The sequence below is a fragment of the Esox lucius genome, chromosome 16 (genome assembly GCF_011004845.1).
Source record: "Esox lucius isolate fEsoLuc1 chromosome 16, fEsoLuc1.pri, whole genome shotgun sequence".
NCBI classification, from domain to species: Eukaryota; Metazoa; Chordata; class Actinopteri; order Esociformes; family Esocidae; genus Esox; species Esox lucius.
In genome coordinates this window covers 31,526,028-31,551,549 of record NC_047584.1, presented here as the reverse complement: position 1 = coordinate 31,551,549, position 25,522 = coordinate 31,526,028, and the positions used below count along the sequence as shown (strand labels likewise).

Sequence of the window (25,522 nt, the reverse complement as noted above, 5' to 3'; positions counted from 1 at the left end):
GATATTTAAACCTGACAATTTGGCCAGTGTTACAGAAATTCTTGAACTAAGGTACACTTGAGAAATGTCTGCATTTCTATTACCTGGTATGTAACTCTGGTCTTTGTTTGTGACACACATGTCTGTATAATATCAGAGGGTTATTATATACTCTGCACCATCTGTTTATCTGCCTAAACCAATAAGGGTCGCTGTCCTTTGTTCCTTAGGAATGTGGCCCTTGGGGGAAGTAGGGGCAATTGGCTCATTTGGGTAAATATTATGGCAGGAAGGATAAGGTGAGGGGGACAGCCCTCCCTTTGGGTAGAACGTATGTGATGTAAGACAGCAGGACAGTAACTTACTTATACTTATATGGATAAAGGTTAGGTTACTGAGGAAAAGTTAAGTTCAGGGTTAGATAAGGTACAGTACCATATTTAGGGAATCGGTTTTCCTTTCGCCACAGGATAGAAAAACAAATGTGTTTGTGTTGAAACTCAACGATTCCCTCTCTGTAATACGATTTACAATCAAAAGTCTTCAAACCCAAATACCAGTTGGTTATGTCAATTTATTCCGGTTGCACGAGTCAACAGCACGTCAGAATCAGAAGATAAACTACTGCAGGATGGGTTGCGCTAAGTCTTATTGTTACAGGGGGCTTTATATACTATTGACCAAAATGTTGATTTCTTTGTCACAAAAGTTGTGAAAACTCAGGAGATCTGGCACCAAATTCTAATGCCATCTTCTTTTGTTTTCTCCAACAATGAAACAAAGAAACCAGCACTCCCACATTGACATTTATTCAATTAGTCTCACCCAAGTCTAAACTCTTGGTCTACTTCTCAACTATATCTTGATATCCAGGAGAACATTTACTGGTAACAGAATATAAATGATGTAAGGTCTGTGCCCTGTTCACGTCTTTCCTCACCGGGAACAAGCGCACCTCCTAGACCGCAACCTTCCACTCCACATGAACACATCACCCTTCCTGCCTCACAATCACCAGAATACTGATCACCTGTGTCACTTACCTGTTTCGTTTGTTTCCTCCCAGTATTTAGTTCTTCCACTCCCAGCCTTCAGATTGTGAGGTATTGATTGTTAGTTCGCTGCATCTTTACTAAGCCCTTTTTTGGATTGCTACAGTTTTGGATTTTGTGTACCGACCTGTTTCTACCCGATCTACCCTTTGACTCTGATTCCCAGTCTAGTCCCTATCTGTGCTTTTGCCCGTCCATTGGATTACAGTACTTTGACCTTCTGCCTGCCTGTGACCTGGAGACCTGCTTAGCCCTCTTGTACCTCAGTTTGTATCGGTGCCTTCTGTGTATGAGCCCAGCCTGGACGTCTGACCACTTTCTACTGTTCCCTGTTGTCAATCAGAGCGGCGCACACCACAACTGGAGCCACAACACCTGCCTCCGTCTGGTATTGTTACAAATGACAGTATACTCAAGATTACACCCTTGATCATTTCATGTAGGCTAGGTTAGCACACATTCAATTCTTACAGTTGATTATGATAACTCATTACCAGGATAGGAAATAACTTTGATCAGGATACAGAAATTGGGCAATAAATGATGATGACAACAATCAAGTTATACAATGTTGAAATTACATACCCCTTGATTAGGCTTTTGTAAGACTGAGACAAATCAAGTTCTCAACATTTGTTTTAGGTATAGGTATTTTAGGTGGTTTACGTATTTTAGATGTTTGAATTTCTTCGTACCCCAGTTCTGTGAACTTCCACCCACCCCAGCATGTGTAATTACCTTCTGGGGAGAACTGAAACAATCAACTTAACTTGAGGACTTTCCCCAGAAAGCGGATGATAAGAGAGCCCCCGGGGATGTTTCCCCAAGGCCACTCTGTCTTCTATGCCCCTGGTCAAACTAAATGGGACAGTGGGGGACATTCTGAACTCTTCACAAGCCTCAACCTCTCCCAGAGCACTCTGACATTGTTGTGATGGGTTTTTTAGTGTTCACCCCACAGTTGTTCTCTGGTTATTTTAGTTTTATTCCACGGTGACACACTCCATGGTGGGTATCCTCTCTCTCTCTCAGACGGGAGGCCGGAGCCCTCAGAAGGTTCCAAATCGGACCCAAACATTCTTCTTTTAGTCTATTTTTATTCTATTTTATTTTTATTCAAACACCAAGTGTGACTATGGTTCTGTCTGACCACATTGTGTGTATTTGCTCTGCCAGAGGGACTGGACAACACCTCTTTCCCTTTGTGGAATAAACAAACATATTGCATCCCAATTTACACTATATTATACAATGCACTTCCTTCAACCTAGTCTCTCAAGCCAGACATCTACTTCCTTTGCATGGCTACAGTGTAGACGTCTTTAGATAGACATCCCACTTGTATTGGCCAATGATATAACGATCAGGAGGGTGTATTGACCTACAGTCAGACCATGGAGTCGACATTCACCATGACAAACTATTAGGACATTGGCTTCCTGTGGGGACCATCTGTGGACGAAGCCCATTGCAGGAAATGTACAAGTAAACTGGTGCGGCCCTGAGTCGCCAGGAGGTTGTCCAGGCTAATGGCTATCTCCACCAGCTGGTCGAGGCTCAGGGTCGAATCCCGACAGGCCGCTGCCCCGTCGTACTCCCTCGGCAGGGACAGGTCAACATTCCCGGTGCTTCCGGGTCCTGTTGCCTCGACCGTCGAACCTTGACCAGGGGTGACGTAGGCCGACGGTGCAACTCCATTACCGGTGTCGGACCACTTGTAGGACTTGGTCCATAGCGGGGCCGAGACTGGCCAGCGCCTCACCATGCTCCTCGACTTGGTCCATAGCGGGGCCGAGACTGGCCAGCGCCTCACCATGCTCCTCGACTTGGTCCATAGTGGGGCCGAGACTGGCCAGCGCCTCACCATGCTCCTCGACTTGGTCCATAGCGGGGCCGAGACTGGCCAGCGCCTCACCAAGCTCCTCGACTTGGTCCATAGCGGGGCCGAGACTGGCCAGCGCCTCACCATGCTCAACCGACTTGGTCCAAGATGCCAGTCAGCTCGGCTCTTCCTGCAGGCTCCATTTAGAAGGTGCATGGAGAGAGAGCCAGTCGCAGGAGTGGAGAGCAACACAGAGTTTATTTCCTCTCGTAACTACGCGTACTGCGCAAAAGCAAATGCACTGCGCAAAGTGCACACTTCAATAATAAAACAACAAAACATAGTGAACCTGGGAACAGAGCGTACAAAACAAAAAAACTGGTATGCCGGGAATCAACACTACACATTTAACAACCTTGGGAGCAGAGGGAACATATATGCCCTTCATGATGAGGAGAAACGGAACAGGTGTTTATAATGACAAGACGACAAATGTCCAGGGTTGGTTGATGAAAACTGCAGCGGTGGCAGCTAGTAGCCTGGAGACGTCGGGCACTGGAACCGCGACTGGCCTGAGGGTGAGCCGGTACTGAGGGAGATGTGACAATAACACCAGTGTTTAAAGCAAATGTACTTTGACTTGTGCTATCTGTGAGCTTGTTTTTTATGCCCTGTGTTTTTCGTTCTGTTTGTTTTGTCTGCTCTCTGTTTATTCTGTCAGGTTTTAATCACTGATCCTAAACTGTATGTGTAAACATGTATAAATAGGGCCCAGCATTAAGAGAGACCTTGGTCTCAGTCTGTGTTCCTCATTGAAATAAAGGTACAATAGTAATAATAATAATTAGAGGCACATGGTGGTATGATAACATTTGTGCTGATTCCCGTGAAGAACTTAAAGATGGAGGTATAACGTTGTCTATAAGATCGTACTACTGAATTCATTTAATGCCGTTATGTCTAATGGTGCATTTTTAAATCCAAACACTAAAACAAAATTTGTGGTCAGTACTTTATGTATTTCAATAGACCATTTACAATGCAGGCTCTTATTGCAAGCATATTAGTATATATTAGTAAACGCATATTAGTGCATATATGTTTTTCTAAAGTAATCTAATTATGTGGTAATTATGTAATAATCTAATTATGTAGTAATCTAATTATGTAGTTTTGTTTTTGTTGCAGCCGTTACTGAAATATTGTTCCAATTAAATAAAAATGTGCTACTGCAGGCTGAATTATGAACCCTTTGTAGGTCTGTGCCATACAGGTATGGTTGCACAATTCAAGTGCCCATGTTTTCCAGGAATCTCAGTATAGATGTTGTGATTCTTTCAGAAACTCCAAGGGAGTTGTTAGAATCTTTTAAGAAATTCCACAGCACCATGCATGGGCCAACTTCAAAATAAAGCACTAGGGGATGTGTAATGTATGAGTAAGACTTGTCAAGGAACTCACATAAATGAAGGGGAGTTTTAAGTACAATAACCATATCTGTTAACCCATGAATGGGCAATGCATAGTGGGAAATTATATTGGAGATGTGGTTTAGTATATTACACAATTTTGGATCCCGTTTGACTTAAATTATTTTAGTAATCACAACAATTTTAAGTAACTACCTGTACTCAAATGTTGTCAGTGCAGCTGTCTTAAACGCATTTTTGAGTAAAGTGAGCAATTGGGATTTACAGTGTATTAGCTTACACTTTGTAGACAAGACAGACTTACAGTGACAACTGTTTCAGCTAACCTGAAATAATAGTTTGTTGTTGTTCTTGCCCAACGCCCATTATTTTTCCTATTTTCCTATTGGTGCTAACTAGATAGTCATCCCACTTTATTGGCCAATAATATAATGATTATAGGAGGGTGTATTGACCTTCAGTCAGACCATGGTGTTGACAATCACCATGAAAAACTATTAGGACATTTGCTTCCTGTGGGGACAATCTGTGGACGAAGGATGGTAGCCCATTGCTTTCAATAGTTGAAACCTAAAATTAATCACGTGCATTTTCAATTTAATTTTAACACCAGAAATTGCCCTAAAGTGTTTAGCCAACGTGTTTTCTTTTGTCGCATTTACAGTTGTTCCCAATCCTCGTTGCGCTAGCTGCTGTTCAGCCCAGCTGTGGCTCCCTTCAAACGTACCAATACCAGGAGCCCATCACCAACAAGCTGCTCACCTGCGACCGCTGTCCGCCCGGCTTTCACATGTTAAAGGACTGCACCTCTGCAACGCCGACAGTGTGTAAGCCATGCCCGCCAAACCACTACACACAGTACTGGAACTACCTGCCCAGGTGCCTGTATTGTAGCACGTTCTGTGGGGAGAACCAGAGGGTCAAGGAAGAGTGTTCGAGTCAAAATAACAGGGTGTGTGAGTGTGAAGAAGGATTTTACTCGGACACCGGTTTTTGTATCCGACACAAGGAGTGTCCTCCTGGACACTGGGTGAAACAAAGAGGTATGTAACCGGGAACCGACCGGCAGTGGTCTATGTAGCGTACAGTTTCTACAGGCTAAATAATAATTTACGATATTTCTTGCAGGCACGACTGAAACGGACACAGAGTGTGAAAAATGCCCCCACGGCTATTTTTCCAGAAACTTCTCTTCGAGTGCCGGGTGCGCAAATCACACGGATTGTGAGTCTCTGGGGCGCAAGACTGTTATTAGAGGCACATGTTGGCATGATAACATTTGTGCCAATTCCTGTGAAGAACTTAAAGATGGAGGTAAAATGTTGTCGATAAGATCATACTATGGGATTCATTTAATGCTGTTATGTCTAATGGTACGTTTTAAATTCAAATACTAAAACAAATTAGTGGTCAATACTTCATGTATTTTCATAGACAAGTTACAATGCCGGCTTTAATTGCATGCATATTAGTATATAGTGGTATTTAAAATTAGTAGGCTATTACTTGATTACAATAGTATTTTACTTTCTCGTTTGCAGGTGAGCTTCTGCTCTTTAGAACATTCCTTCCTGACTTCTTCCAATTTCACGAAATGAGAACATCGATGGTCAGGAAACTAATCGGGACGTTAAACGGAGAAGAGGAGCAGCCGCATTACAGAGGCCTGCTGCTGAACAAACTACGGGACTGGTTTACGGACGCCACGGTAGAAGAACTGAGGAGTGTTCCGAAGGTTCTCAGGAAGTTAGACCTTGTGCTGGCAGGTAGACTGGAGAGGAAAATGCGGATGTTGAATGGCGCCTCTGACTGTAACCAGAATATAAACGTGACCCCACCGCCTCACTGCGAGGCAGAGGACTCTTCTCCAACTGAATCGGGTATATAATGTAATTCCACCTATGCTTCCATTATCACCACGAATAATTCTAGTAGTTCTGAATGCAATCCATTGTAATGTATACTTTGTGCATTCATTTATTGTTCACCAATACAGATGTACTTAAAGCTGCAGTCTGTGACTTTTGCGGATTCTTCTTTTTTTAAGCTGCCATTTTGTGTTGAATGCGCGAACACGCTGAATGACCCACTATCATACCTCAATGAGCCATTAAATTCCAAGTTTGAAACCGAGAGTTTGTAATGTCAAGGGGCACACATTGGCACATCAACAACAGTATGCAATTTTTGAGACCGGTTTGATCAGATTTTTACGACCAGTGGCCAATAATCCTGATGAATCTTTTTGGATCTGCCTATTTAGCCTAACTAAGTCACTCTGGTTAAGATAAGGACGAAATTCAAAATGTGAATTATTCACGGTTGTACTATTTTAATGGGACGCAGTGCATACAGTGGAATTCACTATTTAATGCAAGACTGATACCCTCTATAAGAAATGTGATAAAGCCCATCTTTTACAGTCTAAATGTCATTTTAATGTCACAAGTCTTCACTGGAAAATTCTGGAAATTCTCAACATTCATGAATAACTTCAATCACTTAACCAGTCGGAATCACTCAATGCTTCAAACTGTCCGGCATCCAATACAGACTATAGGCTGTTTTTGTTTCATATAATGATCATTATGTGGAAAAAAATAATTAGTGTTTGAAATCTAATTATTGAAAAGGATTTCCATTTTTCTTTTTTTCATAATAATAGTTCAGACTGGCAAATCCGGGAACTTTGCCACGCAACATGTTCCCGCCCCTTTTTTGGGGACAAATGGGATTCGCCACAGACACTCATGTAAAATAGCAGTACAAAACAACACTAATAGAGAACCACCAGAAATGGTGGTTCAGGGGTATGATGTCAGTGGTATGCTCAGAGCACAGTCCTCGACCTATAGTTCCAGGGAATTGGAGGCTTTGAGGAGGTCCAGTTATGACCTACGGAAGGCCATCAGAGATGCAAAAAGAGACTACAGGAATAAGTTGGAGTCTAACTACCACAGCTCTGACCCAAGATGCATGTGGTGTGGATTGTGACACATCACAGACTATAAAGGGAGAAACAGCAATGCCGCCTCTCTCCAATGAGCTCAACACCTTCTATGCATGGTTTGAGGCGATCAACACCATTCCTTGTGGAAAGCTTGCTGAGGACCAGGACAACTGCACTCTGTCCCTAGTCACTGCTAATGTGAAGAGAGCTTTTAAAATAGTGAAGCCTCAGAAGTCACCAGGGCCAGATGGCATTCCAGGCCATGTCCTCAGTTTGGCGGAGGTTTTCATCTACATATTCTCCCTGACTCTGTCTGCAGTCCCCACCTGCATCAAACAGGCCACCATCATTTTATTCCTCAGGCCTTAAGGCTTCTCAACCAGCAACACTGATCTATGATCACATGAGTATTTCAAATGCTCTGTCTTTCTATGTACATTCAATGTTCCATTCATAGGCATATTACACTTACAGAACAGTCTTCATATTTCTACCCATATTGTTCATGTTCCCCATTCTACAGCCTTTAAAATTGCTGCTAGTTTACATTGTTATGTATATTTTAGCTATATTTTTACTTTATGTATTTCTTAATTCTTACTGTGTAGATGTCGAGTGCCATGTCACAAGAATGTATTCAGAATTTGGTGCATTAAATACATAAAAGACTTTGACTATGGTACATTCATCCAATATCGGTGCTAAGTGAGACGAAAGCAAACGAGGGTATTGTGAGCCCAAGGTGTCTGTGACTGATGAGAGGGATATTTGCTCTGTCTGGTTACCCAGGGTACAATTTTCCTTAAATTATGGACTTTAGTGTGTTTGTATAGTCAGATTCCTATCAAAATAACTACCGGTTTGAGTTTTCGATCATTTAAGTGAGGACCGTTTGGGGAAATTATGATATTTTGCCAGGTCCTCACTTATGTAACTAGATATTGTCGGTTTAGGGTTGAGATTAGGGTTATAATTATGGTAAGGGAGAGGCGTTTGGGCTTAGGTTCAGGGTTAAGGATTAGGTTTTGATTTAGGGTTAATGTTTATCTATTGGGGTTAGGTCAACATTGCGGTTGAGGAAGAGTTAGGGTTGTTTTTTTAGGTAAATCATTTTTTAATGGCTCTACAATTTTGGTTCTCACATTGTAGGAATTTGACATCAAGTGTGTGTGCCTGATCCTGATTTTACTATTCATAAGGGCACCAGAAGTCCCAGAAAAATATTTAAACCTGACAGTTTGGTCAGGCAAGGTTTTTTTGTTGCCACTATGAAATATGCTATTTCCAGTTTAGGAGTAAGGTTCAGTGTAAATTCTACAGTTGCAGTCAGTGTTACACTTGGGTTGAGTTTTACATTTTGGCATTAGGGTTAGCGTTAGCGTTGGGCTACATAAATGGATAAAGGTTAGGTTACTGAGGAAAAGGTAAGTTTAGGGTTGGATAACATACAGTACCATATTTAGGGAATCTGTTTTCCTTTCACTACAGGATAGAAAAACAAATGTGTGTTGGTGTGTATGTGTGTGTGTGTGTGTGTGTGTGTGTGTGTGGACTAATTGCTTTCTGTAATGGAGGTTAAGCAAAGACTCAAACCACAAAAGTCTAAAAAAAAAAAATAGGATACTAAACCATTCAGTCATTTCATGCAAATTGGCCAAACAGGTTTAGAATTGGGATGGAAGGAAAACCACAAAGAAAGAAAACCAGTAGAGGGGAACATTTAGTGAAATTGTGGAGGAATTAAAGTAATCTGTTTTTTTCAAAATGTCCAGTCCAAGTTTAGATGTTTTAGATGTATGAATTTCTTCTTACCCCAGTTGGGTGATTTTTGAACTGCTGACTTCCACCCACCCCAGCATGTGTAATTACCTTCTGGGGAGAACTGAAACAATCATATTAACTTGAGGACTTTCCCCAGAAAGCGGATGATCAGAAAGCCCCCGGGGATGTTTCCCCAAGGCCACTCTTCTGTCTTCTGTGCACCTGGTCAAACAAAGTGCACTAAATGGGACAGTGGGGGACATTCTGAACTCTTCACAAGCCTCAACCTCTCCCAGAGCACTCTGACATTGTTGTGATGGGTTTTTTAGTGTTCACCCCACAGTTGTTCTCTGGTTATTTTAGTTTTATTCCACTGTGACACACTCCATGGTGGGTATCCTCTCTCTCTCTCTCTCAGACGGGAGGCCGGAGCCCTCAGAAGGTTCTTCTTTTAGTCTATTTTTATTTTTGTACAAGTGTGACTATGGTTCTGTCTGACCACATTGTGTGTATTTGCTCTGCCAGAGGGACTGGACAACACCTCTTTCCCTTTGTGGAATAAACAAACATATTGCATCCCAATTTACACTATATTATACAATGCACTTTCTTCAACCTAGTCTCTCAAGCCAGACATCTACTTCCTACTTGCATGGCTACAGTGTAGACGTCTGTATGAAATTGTATGAAATTTCGCACACAGGGTTGGGATTGGAAATGACACACGCAGAGGTCAGTTACATCAGCCTACAGAGTACTGGTCAAAAAGCCCATAGAGCTCTGGTCATGAGAAGTGCATTATAGAGGTAATAGGTAGCCATTTGGGATGCAGCCCCGGAGCACCTTGTTGAATAGTTCACAATCAGCCCACATGAAGCTTTGAACCAATCGATGTCTTCTGCTGGGAACCAAGATAATAACAGAATATCAATAGCTCCTGAAAGGCCTAGCGCAAAGACGCCGACAGACACACATTGCACTTATCAGCCAAATGAGGAATGGTCCGACCAGCTTCTGTGTTTCTAATTTCAACAAGATCAAAACAGTTATTCTCTACCTAACACCCGGTAATTTAATAATTACTATTATGTGCTACGCCAGCTCTGGTATAGCAGTTTTAGCAAACCTGAAAAAATAGTCTGTTGTTCTTGTCCCACACCCATTAATTTTTTCTATTTTCCTGTTGGTGCTAACTAGATAGTCATCCAACTTGTTTTGGCCAATGACATAATGATTTCAGGAGGGTGTATTGACCTATAGTCAGACCATGGTGTTGACGGTCACCATGACAAACTATTAGGACAGATGCTTCCCGTCGGGACAATCTGTGGACAAAAAAAGCCTCCATCCAGACAAAGTGATGACTGTGTGACTGTGTCAGTCTGATTAGGCCTCAAACTAATTAAACAAAGTAAATTGTGTGGACAAAACCATCGTGTTTGGGTTTCTTCCATTTCCCACAAATAGCTACGTGTCCCTACTAGATTTAATGCACTATAATATGAACAAAGAGGGAGAGGCAGCCAAATGTCTGTTTCAGTTATTTCGTTGTTGACGCATTCATGCATGGGTCATTGCTGTTTTTACTTTCATTTTGTCTGGCCAAGTTCAAGTCATGCTGAGACACGTCTGGGTTGAATACACAGGAAAAGCAATAGCAGAATGGTGAGATCGTTAGAACCAATTCTTCTGACACACAGGCCCCTATGTCACAGTGACTGAGCTTGCAGGCCCCCGACCCACCACAAGGAGTCACTGGATCGCGTCAGAAGAAAGCAACCATGGATGGTGCTCAGCCCAGTGATGAAGCTGCAAGGTGAGGCTGCTGTGCCATCTAACTGTTTACGTGCTGTCTTAATGGCATTTAACCTCTGGTGGCCGTAGCAAGCTTTCATAATTTGCAATGCCAAAACCGGCAAAGGGCCATGGATCTGTTCTCCCTTCTTGTTCACTATTTGGGACGGCCAATCTTCAGCTTTTTTCACTCTGTCAGGAATCTGTAGCTTTTTCGGCCCCTTGACGGGTGGTGAAATTTAAGCTGTGGGATTACATTTCTTTCTTTTTTTAAAGATATATTTCCAGACTGTTTTTGATTTATTGATTGAGAAGAGAAAGTGGGACTAAGAGAAGAGATTGCTGCTTAGACTGCTTGACCACCCTTGCCCAACAATCAGATTTTTCATAGTTCTGTGTTAATGACCAGTTCAGGGACTGCTCATGCAGCTCTTGGTTATCTGAAACATGTACATACTTCTTCATTGAAATGCACGTTATGATAGTCAACTGAAAATTGACAATTGAAAGGCTTACATTGCCTTCATGGAATGTGATTATGTTGAAATAACCAATAATAAAGGAAAGGGATTCCCTTCCAACACATTAACATAGAGATGTAAGAAATGGTTGCTATCTGATCATAGTAAGAGAGATCCATTCAACTTCTGTTACTCTACTAAATATTCTGTATGTACAGACCAAATATTGACAATTACACCTTTTCATGAAAAGTTTCCAGGTATCTTTCAGGCAAATTTTTATCACCGGAGAGGACCTTATTTGTGTCGTAGACCAGTACTTAGGTTGTCAGCTAGGCATGCCCCTACCTCTAATTCAATTTGCTATTTTAATCTGTACATCAAGAACACTAATCTATTTGATTGTATGTAGGACCTCAAACCCTATGGTAGGGACTTTTTCTTTTGCTTTCAAGTTGGCAATGTTTACACCCAAATCCACGATTTCCTGCCATAGTGGTTTAATTAATAACCCCTTCTGAAACCAAACTACGCCCTCCCTGTGAAACCAGTGAAAGTGCACAGACACCCTGACCTTTTCCATGAAAAAGGTATTAGAGGATATGTGTTATATTATTCCAGGCACCCACAAGGAAAACAAACAGGGTGGAATTAGTAGAACAGGAAGGTTCACTTACAGTACCTGAGAGGAAAAACTTTGTCAAAGCCAAAGGTTCCTCCATGGGAACAGGAACACAGGTAATACCCCGATTTTACTTCAACCAAAAATGACGGAAAGACAGCACACCAAATACCTCCCTTCCTTCAACTTTCAGATCATCATGGTAATCTCACTTTTCAGATGAGCATGGTCATCTCACCATTCAGATGAGCAAAATAATCTCATCTTTCAGATGAACATGGTAATCTCACCATTCAGATGAGCACGGTAATTTCACCATTCAGATGATCATGGTAATTTCACCATTCAGATGATCATGGTAATCTCACCATTCAGATGATCATGGTAATCTCACCATTCAGATGATCATGGTAATTTCACCTTTCAGATGAGCACAGTAATCTCAACATTCGGGGAAAACAAAGAACCCTCAGCTTGTCCAATAGAAAGTTTTGTACCTAAATATACTGTTACTGTGCATCATCTATCTATTACTACCACTACCTAAATGTATATAAACCTAAATATACTGTTACTGTTGATAATCTAAGTTTGGGGTCACTTAAAATGTCCTTGTTTTAGAAAATATAATGTTTGCAGTGTAGACATTGTTAATGTTGTAAATGACTATTGTAGCTGACTCTGGGATGCTGGCCTTCTAGGCACAGTTGCAAAGAAAAAGCCATATCTCAGACTAGCCGATAAAAAGACAGAGGACACTGGACAGAGGAAGAACTCTTGTTTATAATTTGAATGGACAACAAATTTGCTGTTCTTTCAAAACCAATTGACCCCAAACTTTTGAGCAGTAGTGTATATAAACCTAAATATACTGTTAATTTTTATTATCCATCTCCCACTATATAAATGTATATAAACCTTAATATACATCTCCTTCTACCATTACGCACAGAAACCTAAGAGATCTTGGACTCCATTGAACCTGTACTAACTATATAGCTGTATTGTTTTTCATTCCACTGTGTAACTGTTTCTTACTGTTTTATTTTCTTTAATCTTTATGATATAAGTGTTTACTTTTTTAACCCAGTATTTAGGAGAGAGGAGCCCACGAGTAAGAATTTCACTGTTATCGTACCCCCATTGATTAAAAGCATGTGACAAATTCAATTTGATTTGAAGTTCATGAAGGGGTATATATAGTCAAAACCTGACACGTCACTGCCATCTATTGGCGGAATATTGTAATCAATTGTCATAATTTTGTATTCATAAAGAGTGACGTTTTGTAGAATGACCATCTGTCCCGACCGAGACATAATCTTTACACAGGCAAGATTAGGATAATTCCTTACAAATTCGTTAAACTATTCCAGAACAATGCAAGCCTGACTGAACTCACGTGGAAGCTCAATGACTTAAACTCGATTCCGAGGTTTGATCATTAACTCCATGCTCTATGAAACTATATCCCTCCTCGTCCATCTCAATATCCCCATTTTTTAAAAGCATCATTCTCTCCTCATTAATTCACACAATTTTGGTTTTGCTACGAATCATCATCATCAACGTCATCCCGAAATCCCTTTTTCGGTTATTCTTTTTCACCCCTCTCTCCTAGGCCTGAAAACCGCTGATAGACTAAAGTAGCACTAAACAACATTTATACGATTGCAACAGGCGGTTTTGTCCGCCTTTAGAATTATTAGGTTCCGGCCCACCAGACCGAACCCTTGGCTTTAAACACTTGTAAATGTAGCTCTACACATCACCAGCAGGTGTCCTCGTTTCCTACTGTCTTCTTCATTGATAATTCACTGACAGCAGCCGCCCAGAACCGCCGCGACTGCGATGATTGTGCGGTTCAGCGGGCGAGGAGGGGCTCACGCATCACGGTTTGCTTCGTAGTACGAGAGCTCGAGTGTCGATCGAGGGTGTGTAATTCTCCCGGTCGGCAGTTCATTCTCGCGAGGTGAGTCCTATCGGTCTCGACTAGCCGTTAATCTCTGAGGAGAAATCTGATATTTTTCAATGAATTATATTCCTATTCTACATTTTAGAAGCGGACGGACCGGACGGGGAATGATGCGCCGAGACAAATGTGGAGACATCGTACGGACACCTCGAGGGGAGGGAAACATGTAACCGAGTGTTCGTAGCGGCACCTGACACTTCGCAAGCAGGACAATCTGTCCATTGTTTCCATCGCTATTTTAGTATTTGATGTATTGACAGTGTTTTCGTGATTTCCTTTGGAATTTGTTGCCTACCCAAGACTGCAACAATGACTGAGGAAGTGTCAGAGGTCCCCAAAGAACTGCTTGGTAAGCTATAAGAACAACGGTTTGCTTCGGCAGTACGCTGGCTACTCGCTATATCCCACATTGTGCCTGTAACGTCGTAAAATTTGGCTAAATGAAATATCAGCTGATTTGTATTGTTTTGGGCCCATGCTCTGATTTGTAACCACCACAGTGTAAAGCAAATGCTCTATTCTGCGATTTGCATTGTTAGTCTCTTATTTTACATGTAAGTAGCCCGTCCGGGTTGAGCTAAAGAAAACATTACTGTAGTAGATAAAGGCATCTCAGAGAAGTCTTTCATACTACGACGGTCTGGTCATCGCCACAAAGTAATTATGTTGTGTTAGGCTATAACAAACAGTGCATTTCTATCCTTTCCGAAACCTTAAAGTCTGGCTTCTGACTTGCTTGTACGCGTGTGTTTCCTCTGACAATCACCCTGTAAAACGTTGACTGCTTGAGGTATTGGCACCTCAGTGTAATATTTATCAGGCGACTCCTTAAAACAACATTTGGCTCTGTGTGAGGGTCGGACTGGTTTGTCTACACGAGTAGGCTGCGTCCCAAGGCAGGGTCGATACACCTGCTGCTGTTGGAGACGAGTTGATTTTCATGACAACTCATTATGTGGCCTAAAGAAAAGCGTGTTATTGTTTCTTATTGAAAAACAGCTTATTAACAATTCACAGCTATTTACAAGCTGTCCAAGTCTAGTTCTGTATTGGGTTACCATGGAAACAATGTTGGCCCACTGTAGTAAAAGTACCATACTGATGGAGTTATGCCGAGAAGTTCAAACCATAATTCTCACCAAAAGGATAAAAAAAAAAATAAAGTAGGAAAACCAAGGTCCCTTTCACAGTCCTGTGTTACAGGAAGAAGATACGTAAAAGAAAACAATGAAACATATGATAGGGAGCGCATGCAGTAAGATGTTCACTGTGAAAAGGTCCTGTATCAGACATTTGAACTGCCTCACAGGCACCAAAGCTCCTAACTTTTAAGTTTATTCTGCAAGGCATTCCATGAATATGGGCCTTGATAGTGAAAAGCGGTTTTACTAAATAAAATTGCATATAATCACAACACATCCGACAACAAGACCTCTCTCTTTTACAGAAATATGCTTTGGCTTAGTGACTTATACCCTCAGTGGGCTGCATGACACCAAACCCAGGTAGACTTGGGGCCCTTATAATTATGGTTAATCAGTAAGCCATTCATAGACATACACACACACATTCCCGGTTGTTGTGTAATTATGTTAAAAGAACAGAAATGTAATGTACATTCCTAAACTTTGTTAAAGCCTCTACTGTTCGGGCTAGTTCCAATGAGAAGTGTTGTCGGATGATTAAAACATTTCACCAGAAGATATCACCGAGCAGAGTTCTGTGCCTGTACAGTAAAATGCTTTAGAATAAAATAGTGGTGTTATTGTGTAGCGGGAAACGTTCCTGTGCAAGCTCTTCCAATAGAAAGCAGCTAGCGTGGAAGAGTCAGCAGGACAATGAGAAAACACACCAGGAAGAGAAAGTGGCTGCATTGTCAGAATGTGGCTCAGCTATGCTCATTGTTCTCCCCACTCATTCTCTCTCTCACTTTCTAGCTCTTTCCCTGTGTCACACTTTCTCTCTCCCTGCCTCTCTCTAGGACGTGCGCATGCACGCACGCACGCGTGTTTATTAGTAGCACGCACATTATATCAGTTGTTGTCTTGGGTGTATATTAGCGTGTCTTGGGTGTATATTAGCGTGTCTATCAGCTACTAGGAAATGCCTTTGCTTAATAAAGTAACTCTAAAATCTGGCATAAAACAAGATAGAGATGTGGGCCATTTAAATAACATGGGGGTCTCTGGGAGTGTGTCCCAGTAGCATGGTTGAACCACACAGAAGGAAACAAGACGGAAACAAAATGGGGAGTGACCTGTGTTTAGAACCAGAATCGACATGGGACAGCAGCGTGGACTGGCTTTGGATGTGTCCGGCCGAATGACTCTTTCCACGTGTGTGTGTGTGTGTGTGTGTGTGTGTGTGTGTCTGTGGCGGAGGTGGGTGTGGTGGAGTGTGGTCTTTGACCTGCTTCTCAAAGCATTTCAGGATGATAGTCTGAAGGGAGTGTTACTGGGTGTAAGATATTTTTCTGGGGACAACTGCCTGGGAAAGGCAGAGGTTGGGAATGACGGTAAAGACCGTCATTCCCAATTATACATAAAAAATTGCAGTTGCATAAGTCGCCCCCCCCCCCGGTGGAATCCAACGGTCAGTTTATGTCTCTGTTAACTGTGGGCATCTACATTTGACTATATTTCACCAATATTCTTTACAAAACTGATCAAGCTCCTTGTGGAGCGTCAGTGGACAGCGATCTTCATTCATGTCCTTCCAGGGGTGTTGGTCTGTCTGTATGTGTGGAGAGACGTTGTGATCTGGGACAGGCCCGGGTGGTGCCATACGCCTTCCGTCTCTTCATGCTGAATCTGGAGGGATAATCTTTCCATACACATCCCCTGATGTCTTTCCACAACTTTGACCCTTTCTTCTTCTGAATGCTCCTCAGGGCTCCTGGTTTTGTTTGCTTTGCTGTTCAATATCCAGCCGAGTAACCTAGAGAAATGGCTGAATTGATCCTGAAATCGTGTAAATTAGTTACATTCATCACAGGTTGAGGCCAATTAAATCAGTGAGTAATTTTGTTTGGTCACACCTGAGCTAATTTAGGATTTAGGCAGAATGAGGGTTAGATGGGGGGAGACTGAATGAGGGTTAGATGGGGGGAGACTGAATGAGGGTTAGATGGGGGGAGACTGAATGAGGGTTAGATGGTGGGGGAGACTGAATGAGGGTTAGATGGTGGGGGAGACTGAATGAGGGTTAGATGGTGGGGGAGACTGAATGAGGGTTAGATGGTGGGGGAGACTGAATGAGGGTTAGATGGTGGGGGAGACTGAATGAGGGTTAGATGGGGGAGACTGAATGAGGGTTAGATGGGGGAGACTGAATGAGGGTTAGATGGGGGGAGACTGAATGAGGGTTAGATGGTGGGGGAGACTGAATGAGGGTTAGATGGGGGGAGACTGAATGAGGGTTAGATGGGGGGAGACTGAATGAGGGTTAGATGGTGGGGGAGACTGAATGAGGGTTAGATGGTGGGGGAGACTGAATGAGGGTTAGATGGTGGGGGAGACTGAATGAGGGTTAGATGGGGGGAGACTGAATGAGGGTTAGATGGTGGGGGTGACTGAATGAGGGTTAGATGGTGGGGGTGACTGAATGAGGGTTAGATGGTGGGGGTGACTGAATGAGGGTTAGATGGTGGGGGTGACTGAATGAGGGTTAGATGGTGGGGGAGACTGAATGAGGGTTAGATGGTGGGGGAGACACAGTGAGGGTTAGATGGGGGAGACTGAATGAGAGACGGCAGAGACAAAGGGGGGAAAAGAGACTGCAGAGAGAGAGGGGGGTGAGGGAGAGAGAGGTGACCTAGTTCCTCTCTAAGCCAATTCTCATTGCTGGATGAGCTTCTAGTGGGTGTGAAGAATCAATTTGAAGAGCGGAACCTGAAGTAAATATGACTGGTGACGAGGTTTAAATGTCAGCCAAGCGGGTGGGGGGTTTTAGGCTAATATTAATTCAGAGAAAAAAGTCTTTTTTGAACACAACATGACTGGCTTTGTCTTTGATGTTGATTTCATTAAAATGTAATTACTGTGAAAGCAGTTGCATTCATTAGATTGGAAATATTTGTCTGCTGATCTAATGAGTCCTGCTGAAAAGTGCCTTCTCACTTATTTTTATTTGTTTAGTATCAAAATGCTCTGGCCGGGCAACTCAGCCACTTACTCTTGTCTCCTCTCCTCTTGTCTCCTCTCCTCTTGTCTCCTCTCCTCTGGTCTCCTCTCCTCTGGTCTCCTCTCCTCTGGTCTCCTCTCCTCTGGTCTCCTCTCCTCTGGTCTCCCCTCCTCTGGTCTGCTCTTCTCTCCTCTCCTGTGTAGAGAGCGTGAAGGATGCAGTTGGAAGGAAGATCAGGCTCTCTGTGAAGAAGAGGGTCAAACTCGAAATGAAAGGAGACCGGCTGGAGAATAGAGTCCTGGTAAGTTACACAGATAACCTGAAACACTCTTCAAGGGTGTGATTGTCTCGATCAGGTCCGTTCAGCTCCAATCCTGGAGGGTAGAAACACTTGCTTGTTTCCCCCTGGTAGTTAATTGCTCTCCCCTGGTATCTGAGGTCTGATTCAGTTAGAAGGAGAGGTTGACCGCTGTGTTCATGCGCTCCACAACCCTAAAGAAAATCCGTGGCCCAGAAGGTGATGAGGTCGAGGTGCTCCGGTCAATATCACCATCCACGGAGCGTCTTTCCTTGCAACTGTACTGGAGTGGTCAGTGCTGATATATGTTCTGTGTCTGTAACATGACGGCACGGTTCCTCTAACGATAGATTTAATATTGAAATTCCATGGGGACATTTGTGTACACCTTGGCGGAGCGCTAATGGCGGTTCTCTGAAGTCAGCACCAGACAGGGCTGTTTGGGTCGCTGTCTCATGTGGCACTGTTTCCCTTTGAAGCGCGCTACTCTTCACCAGGGGGACAGGGTTCCCATCGGGACGTGTAAAAGGCTGATTCCTTAAGGGTTCCGTTGTATCGTCTTTAGTTGTAGCAACAGGGGGGTTCTTTAGTGATCTGCCTGGGAGGGATATGATGGGAACCGCATGGGAGATCTTAACACTGTCTTCGGGCTTATTCAGGGGGACGGGTGTGTGTTTTACAGAAAATAGGCCTGTTTTTAGCTAAGAGTCTATTCCAGTCTGTTTTGTCACGGCCCTTTTAGCCCAGAGTCTATTCCAGTCTGTTTTGTCACGGTCCTCTTAGCCCAGAGTCTATTCCAGTCTGTTTTGTCACGGTCCTCTTAGCCCAGAGTCTATTCCAGTCTGTTTTGTCACGGCCCTTTTAGCCCAGAGTCTATTCCAGTCTGTTTTGTCACAGCCCTTTTAGCCCAGAGTCTATTCCAGTCTGTTTCGTCACGGCCCTTTTAGCCCAGAGTCTATTCCAGTCTGTTTCGTCACGGCCCTTTTAGCCCAGAGTCTATTCCAGTCTGTTTTGTCACAGCCCTTTTAGCCCAGAGTCTATTCCAGTCTGTTTTGTCACGGCCCTTTTAGCCCAGAGTCTATTCCAGTCTGTTTTGTCACGGCCCTTTTAGCCCAGAGTCTATTCCAGTCTGTTTTGTCACAGCCCTTTTAGCCCAGAGTCTATTCCAGTCTGTTTTGTCACGGTCCTTTTAGCCCAGAGTCTATTCCAGTCTGTTTTGTCACGGTCCTCTTAGCCCAGAGCAGGGTCTATTCCAGACGGGGGTCTGCTAATTGATGGTGCCTCGGCTGTTAGCTATCCGTTTTCCCCCAGCGCTGCATGGCTCTTGAGGTGCTGAAGGTTAATGGCTATTAGCTTGTTACAGCCTGGTAACTCGTTGGTTTACCAGGCTCTCCAGCTTCCTTCTCAACTCGCCCTCCCGACCATGATTACTGGTGTTTCCGTTTTGACAATTCATGGTACGGCCTAAGGCTCAAAGAGGTGTAGTATATCGTTAACACACCATGAATAAGATCTGTTCTGGATACGGCGCTAAGACCGGGTATATTGGCAATATTCCACAAAGCCCCAAGATGACTTACTGCTTTAATAATGCGGTTAATTACCAACACAATAAAAGGCATTGGATTTCATCCCTGTGGTGTACAGTCTCTGGTAGCGTCTCTCTGGTAGCGTCTCTCTGGTAGCGTCTCTCTGGTAGCGTCTCTCTGGTAGCGTGTCTCTGGTAGCGTCTCTCTGGTAGCGTCTCTCTGGTAGCGTGTCTCTGGTAGCGTGTCTCTGGTAGCGTGTCTCTGGTAGCGTGTCTCTGGTAGCGTGTCTCTGGTAGCGTGTCTCTGGTAGCGTGTCTCTGGTAGCGTGTCTCTGGTAGCGTGTCTCCGGTAGCGTGTCTCCGGTAGCGTGTCTTATAATAATTTGTGTAGAATTCTGCTGAAGAGGCTTTGCTGGTTTTAGGGACCATTTGAGGTGTTCTCTCAACGTATTTACTTTTAAAACGTTGTCATCCATCTATACTGTGTGTGCGCGTGTGTGTGCGCGCGTGCGTGCGCGTGCATGCGCGTGTGTGCGCGTGTGTGGAGGAGTGCCGTTTCTGGCCTGTCTGATGCCTGTTCTGCTCATGGGATCAGAAACTACATGTATTGTATTTGATCTCACAGGTCTGACAAATCATTCATTGTCCCTCCAATGTTCAGCCTCCCAGTGTCAGAGTGCGAAAACATTAATCTAGCCTGTCTTCCTTGTCCTGGTCTTGTAGAGCTATTGTGATATTATGGGATATCCTTCATGGAGCCGGTCAAGTGTAGTTTTACAGTGCAGACTGAGTACAATACTTAGCCTGCCAGTATAAAGACAACTGGCCTAATCACATTGTAGAAATAAACAGAGAACTCTAAAGCCTACACAGGCTGAGATGGACAGAAAGATAGACGGATCAAGTGAAAGAGTGAGACAAACCGCGAAAAAGGCAGAGTGAGACAGATAAGGACAGGGATAATGACGGAGACAGTGAGACAGATAAGGACAGGGATAATGACTGAGACAGATAAGGACAGGGATAATGACGGAGACAGTGAGACAGATAAGGACAGGGATAATGACGGAGACAGTGAGACAGATAAGGACAGGGATAATGACGGAGACAGTGAGACAGATAAGGACAGGGATAATGAGAGGATGAAATGCTGATCCCAGCTGTTCAACTCTGCTCACTGAACAAATCTTGTCCTCCCTGTGACACCAAAGACTGTTTATTTTAAACAGTTTTACGACCAAGACAATTATATCAGTTTTTTGATAGGGAGGAGGCACATTTGCTCAGTATAGCTTCAGTTTGATCTGGTCAGTGATTCCTGTCTGGTGTGTTTAGCAAATAATAATAATACATATTCTTTTTTGGTGCCTTTCTATGCACTCAAGGTCACCATACATGACACACATCACAATAAAGATAAAAACAATTAGAACACAAGTGTGAACGCCTCCAGGTTTTTAAGGTGTGGAGATGGGATGGCGGTGGAGACAGCCAGTGTGTAGGAATGACACATACGTTGGAGTGGCCATGCCGGGCTGTGTTTCCTCTTACTTCCTTTAACGTCTTCCAGTTTGAGTCACAGTTACAACAAATGCAGCACTTAGAAATTTCGGTTCTTGAACTTTGGAACTACAGTGGGAATTGTGTTGTTGACAGGTGACAAAAAGTGCACACCATTTGCATGTTTGGTGTGAAAACAAAGTAAAGCCCTTGATACCCACACTAAAATATTGCTGCTTTGGGGCAGGGTTTGCTACTAGTTGCCTAGGGGCTCTTGTTAAGAACTATGGCATAATGCTATGGCGTTAGTATCAGGATATTTTAGCCCAAAACCTGGTTGCCTCTGCTGGGAGATTGAGACATGGCCTCAGATGGTCCGTTCAACAAGACCATGACCCCAAACATCAACACAGAAATGGTTTTGGGACCAGTGTTTTACAGTGGCCATCTCAGTCTGTGGATTTCAATCTCTTTGAAAACCTGCAGTCTAAATTTTAGAGGGCGGTTCACAAGCGCACAATTCAGACTAGCAAGGATCTTAAAATGTGTTTCATATTCGAGTGTTCCAGGATCCCTCCAAAGGTGTGTCAACTTTGTCAGACTTACAATTACAGGAAGAGTCTCAGTGCTGTTATCCACTCCAGGGTTGGCTTCACAAAACATTTCATTGTAAGCGTGCCAATACTGTTGAAACCTGCGTTTTGCAGAGAGTCTCACTACAATCAACTGTTTCCTGTTTGAGAAATGATTGGGTTGTAATGAAAGACTAACGTGTTTGAGCCCTAAATATCACTCACTGTTTGTTTTATTTCTTTCCATTCACTTTCGCTCAGTTTCATGAATCAATCAATCAATCAAATTTATTTATTAAGACCTTTTTACAACAGCAGTTGTCACAAAGTGCTTTTACAGAAACACCCGGCATTAAACCCTAAGGAGCAAACAACAGTTGTGTTGAATTTCAGTGGCTAGGAAAAACTCCCTAAGAAGGCTGAATTTTAGGAAGAAACCTAGAGAGGACCCAGGCTCAGAGGGGTGACCAGTCCTCTTCTGGCTGTGCCGGGTGAGATATTAAAAGTCCAATTGGAATAATTTATAAATGCATGTGGGCTAAATCCAGAGTCTATTTAAATTTAGAAGTATGAAGTATGACCAGATGGACAGGGACAGCAACGAGCCCCCCGAACCTGGTACTCCGCAGGTGTGGACCAGGACCTCATGTCCTCCTGAAGTTTAAAACGGGAGGAGACTGGGAAAATTCAGAAAAAGCATTCCTCATATCAACAACAATTTATAGTGTAGAAGGAGAACTTGTTTAGTTTGCTGGGTTCCCTGCTCTACAGTGTTAGCGTTAACCTCAGAAGGCTAGCTCACTCTCTGGGTTCAGCCTAGTGTTTCAGTCCACAAGCTAGCTCTTCTATGTTAGCTCTCACAGTGCCGTGAAAGTGCCACATGCTCGGGCAGGTTCGCATGGGCCATGGGAACAGAAACGTCATTGTGCCTTGCATTGTCCAGCCTCACAGAACCACCACAGACAATATTATTGTTGTTCTGGTGTGGCACAGATCTCTCTCTCTCTCTAGTAAGGAGGAAGCCGGGCCTTCCAGATCAACTCGGTCTGGGACCGGGTGCAGTCCTCCACTTCCTCTATAGTCCAGGGTAAACATGCTCACAGTGGGCTTGTCTTAGAGGGCTGGGAGGCAGGGGGGTCTTAAGCCAACCAGTGTTTAAACAGTATCTATATTCATCTGTATTAATTTAATTTGTTTTTAGTCAGGAGTGCCAAATGGGTCCGTTTTGGCGATTCAGTTCTCTTTGTACCAGACCGCAGTCAAGTCTCCCAATACTACTTGATCCCAGGCCTATCATGGAGGTCTGTGTTCCTCTCCTTGGGTGAAAACCCTGATGGTTATCTTGGGCCCTCTAATGATTAACTTCTTTATGGTGTTTCTGTTGGCACTGTGGAGGAGGAGCGGCCCGAGAGGCAGCAGCCACAGCTTGCTAGCGAACCTCTGGCGACTCGTGCATTCATTTGGGCCAAATGACATCATGGTCTATCCCTCACTTGCCATCACCACGGCTGGGTGAGTTAATATGCTTTTAAAACAGAGCAGACCGTCATTCCTGTTTCATGGCGTCCTATTGGTGATTATAGCCCCGCCCATGAGTGGACGATCGAGAAATGGTCGACGTAGGAACACCCCGGGCTCTGGCGCTATGCCGTGACCAGGTTTCAAACGCTTGGCCTCAGTGATGCAGCAGTACTGCAAGGTGGTGACCCCACCCCCCAATCTAACCAGTAGATGGTGACTCCCCCCCCCACCCCCCCCATCTAACCAGTTGATGGTGACCCCCCCCCCCCATCTAACCAGTAGATGGTGACCCACCCCCCCCATCTAACCAGTAGATGGTGACCCCCCCCCCATCTAACCAGTAGATGGTGACCCACCCCCCCCATCTAACCAGTAGATGGTGACACCCCCCCCCCATCTAACCAGTAGATGGTGACACCCCCCCCCCATCTAACCAGTAGATGGTGACCCCCCCCCCCCCCATCTAACCAGTAGATGGTGACACCCCCCCCCCCATCTAACCAGTAGATGGTGACCCACCCCCCCATCTAACCAGTAGATGGTGACCCCCCCCCCCCCCATCTAACCAGTAGATGGTGACCCCCCCCCCCCATCTAACCAGTAGATGGTGACCCCCCCCCCCATCTAACCAGTAGATGGTGACCCTCTGCTACACACTCTGTTTTCCTTTGCTTATCAAGCTAATGGGTGTAAACAGTCAGCTTCCCCATGAGGTCACACCTTGGACTGTTTGACTGTACCGTAACGGTCCTGTGATCACAGCCTGCTGGACCAGTGGACCGTAAACATGAGAAAAAACTGACTGATTAGTGTGGGAGGTTCTGGACGAGTTTGATCCAGAGGCCTACTAATATGGAAGGACCAGCTGGCGACTAGCCTCAACAATGTCTGGTTCAGCCGGGTCTGGTACAGCCGGTTCTGGTACAGCTGGTTCTGGTACAGCAGTAGCTGTCTTAAGTCTGTGTGACTTATCTCAGTTATCTTAGTTTACAGGCATGGTATCTTTTCTAGCTGCTCCCTCTCTCCCAATCTCTGGCTCGGAATCTAATTCTCAACAACCTAGCCTTTATGTCTAAACCTAACCCAGCCCATAAACTGTTAAAAAAGAGATTTCTGAAGGGTTTCTTGTGTAGCTGCTGTGAGCTGATTGCTGTTGCTGCCACTTTGTGCTGAGTCATTCTCTGCTGTGTGCTTGGTGCTGTGACTGCCACTTGGTGCTGAGTCATTCTCTGCTGTGTGCTTGGTACTGTGACTGCCACTTGGTGCTGAGTTATTCTCTGCTGTGAGCTTGGTACTGTGACTGCCACTTGGTGCTGAGTCATTCTCTGCTGTGAGCTTGGTACTGTGACTGCCACTTGGTGCTGAGTTATTCTCTGCTGTGAGCTTGGTGCCGTGACTGCAACAATGGGCTGTATCTCCACTAGTCAGGCTCCAGTCTTCCTGCTGTGTGTAGCTGGCTGGGTTTTTGTTCACCCTACTCGACATGGTGACAGGTCTTCCTGGTAAATTCCACATATCTGCGCTGAACTTTTCAAATCCCCTGTCAGCTTGTCTTCACACGGCAGCCCAGATTTCAGAGGGGTCTGTAGCAAACCCCTGTTTCCATGGATCCTCCACTGTGCGGGGAACTGGAACTAATGGTTTATGTATTAACTCAGTAGGAGTGGCTTACATAATTAGGAGTGAACGAGTTTGCTAAATGCTTTTGAACTGAAAGCACCACTGTAATCCATAACATTTGCTAAGTCATAATGAAAGTTTCTGGGTGTACTATTTATTTCTGATAGCCCCCCCCCACCTCTACCCCCTCTCAACACCTACCACCCCCTCTAACCCCCCCCCCCCCCACCAACCATTAAATCCGTCTGAAACCCAGACGCGGAAGGCAGTGACTCTGTCTTTGTTACTGCAGATCAATTTAATCAGTTTAGAATTTGCAGCATCGTAAACAGATCTCTTACAAATCTGACAAAAAGGCTGGTGGACATTAATAATATCAACCCCGGGTAGTCTTTGTTTGTATCGTTGATGTGTGTGATGGATTTCAGATTTCAAGAGGCCTTGTGCGTAGGCTGTGTAAACAAAGCTGTTCCCAGTGTGTTGCCGTTCTTTCACAAGAGCAACACTCAGCAGTT

At 44.0% G+C, this 25,522-nt stretch overlaps 2 protein-coding genes across 7 annotated transcripts in view; both read left to right on the top strand.

Moving 5' to 3' along the window:
• Positions 1 to 1,173: 1,173 nt before the first annotated feature.
• Positions 1,174 to 6,296, top strand: LOC105016518 (tumor necrosis factor receptor superfamily member 6B). Of its 2 annotated transcripts, none has more exons than XM_010880413.4 (4): positions 1,174 to 1,419; positions 4,948 to 5,326; positions 5,412 to 5,597; positions 5,825 to 6,296. In XM_010880413.4, exons 1-4 carry the CDS (start codon positions 1,321 to 1,323, stop codon positions 6,169 to 6,171), a joined length of 1,011 nt encoding a protein of 336 aa, XP_010878715.2. In that variant the 5' UTR covers positions 1,174 to 1,320; the 3' UTR covers positions 6,172 to 6,296. The 2 variants fall into 2 exon arrangements, with proteins under 2 accessions (XP_010878715.2, XP_010878717.2); XM_010880415.4 differs by lacking the exon at positions 1,174 to 1,419 and adding an exon at positions 4,756 to 4,825.
• Positions 6,297 to 13,698: 7,402 nt separating this feature from the next.
• LOC105008569 (F-actin-uncapping protein LRRC16A) overlaps positions 13,699 to 25,522 on the top strand; it is a 72,219-nt gene continuing 60,395 nt past the window's right edge. For 4 of the 5 annotated variants that reach the window (XM_034286946.1, XM_034286945.1, XM_034286944.1 and 1 more), the window contains exons 1-4: positions 13,699 to 13,843; positions 13,932 to 14,012; positions 14,147 to 14,195; positions 18,172 to 18,269. In XM_034286946.1, the coding sequence (XP_034142837.1) occupies positions 13,971 to 14,012; positions 14,147 to 14,195; positions 18,172 to 18,269 (189 nt within the window). In that variant the 5' untranslated portion in view covers positions 13,699 to 13,843; positions 13,932 to 13,970. Of the gene's footprint in view, positions 13,844 to 13,931; positions 14,196 to 18,171; positions 18,270 to 25,522 lie in introns of all 5 variants that reach the window. The other variant, XM_034286947.1, reaches the window with a different exon arrangement.

What these genes read in the sequence shown, in the direction of transcription:
- LOC105016518 (XM_010880413.4), top strand. Translation starts at nt 1,321, where the DNA reads ATGAGCCCAGCCTGGACGTCTGACCACTTTCTACTGTTCCCTGTTGTC. An exon ending in ACAACACCTGCCTCCGTCTG is followed by an intron (nt 1,420 to 4,947) that starts GTATTGTTACAA and finishes TCGCATTTACAG; the next exon opens with TTGTTCCCAATCCTCGTTGC. An exon ending in ACACTGGGTGAAACAAAGAG is followed by an intron (nt 5,327 to 5,411) that starts GTATGTAACCGG and finishes TATTTCTTGCAG; the next exon opens with GCACGACTGAAACGGACACA.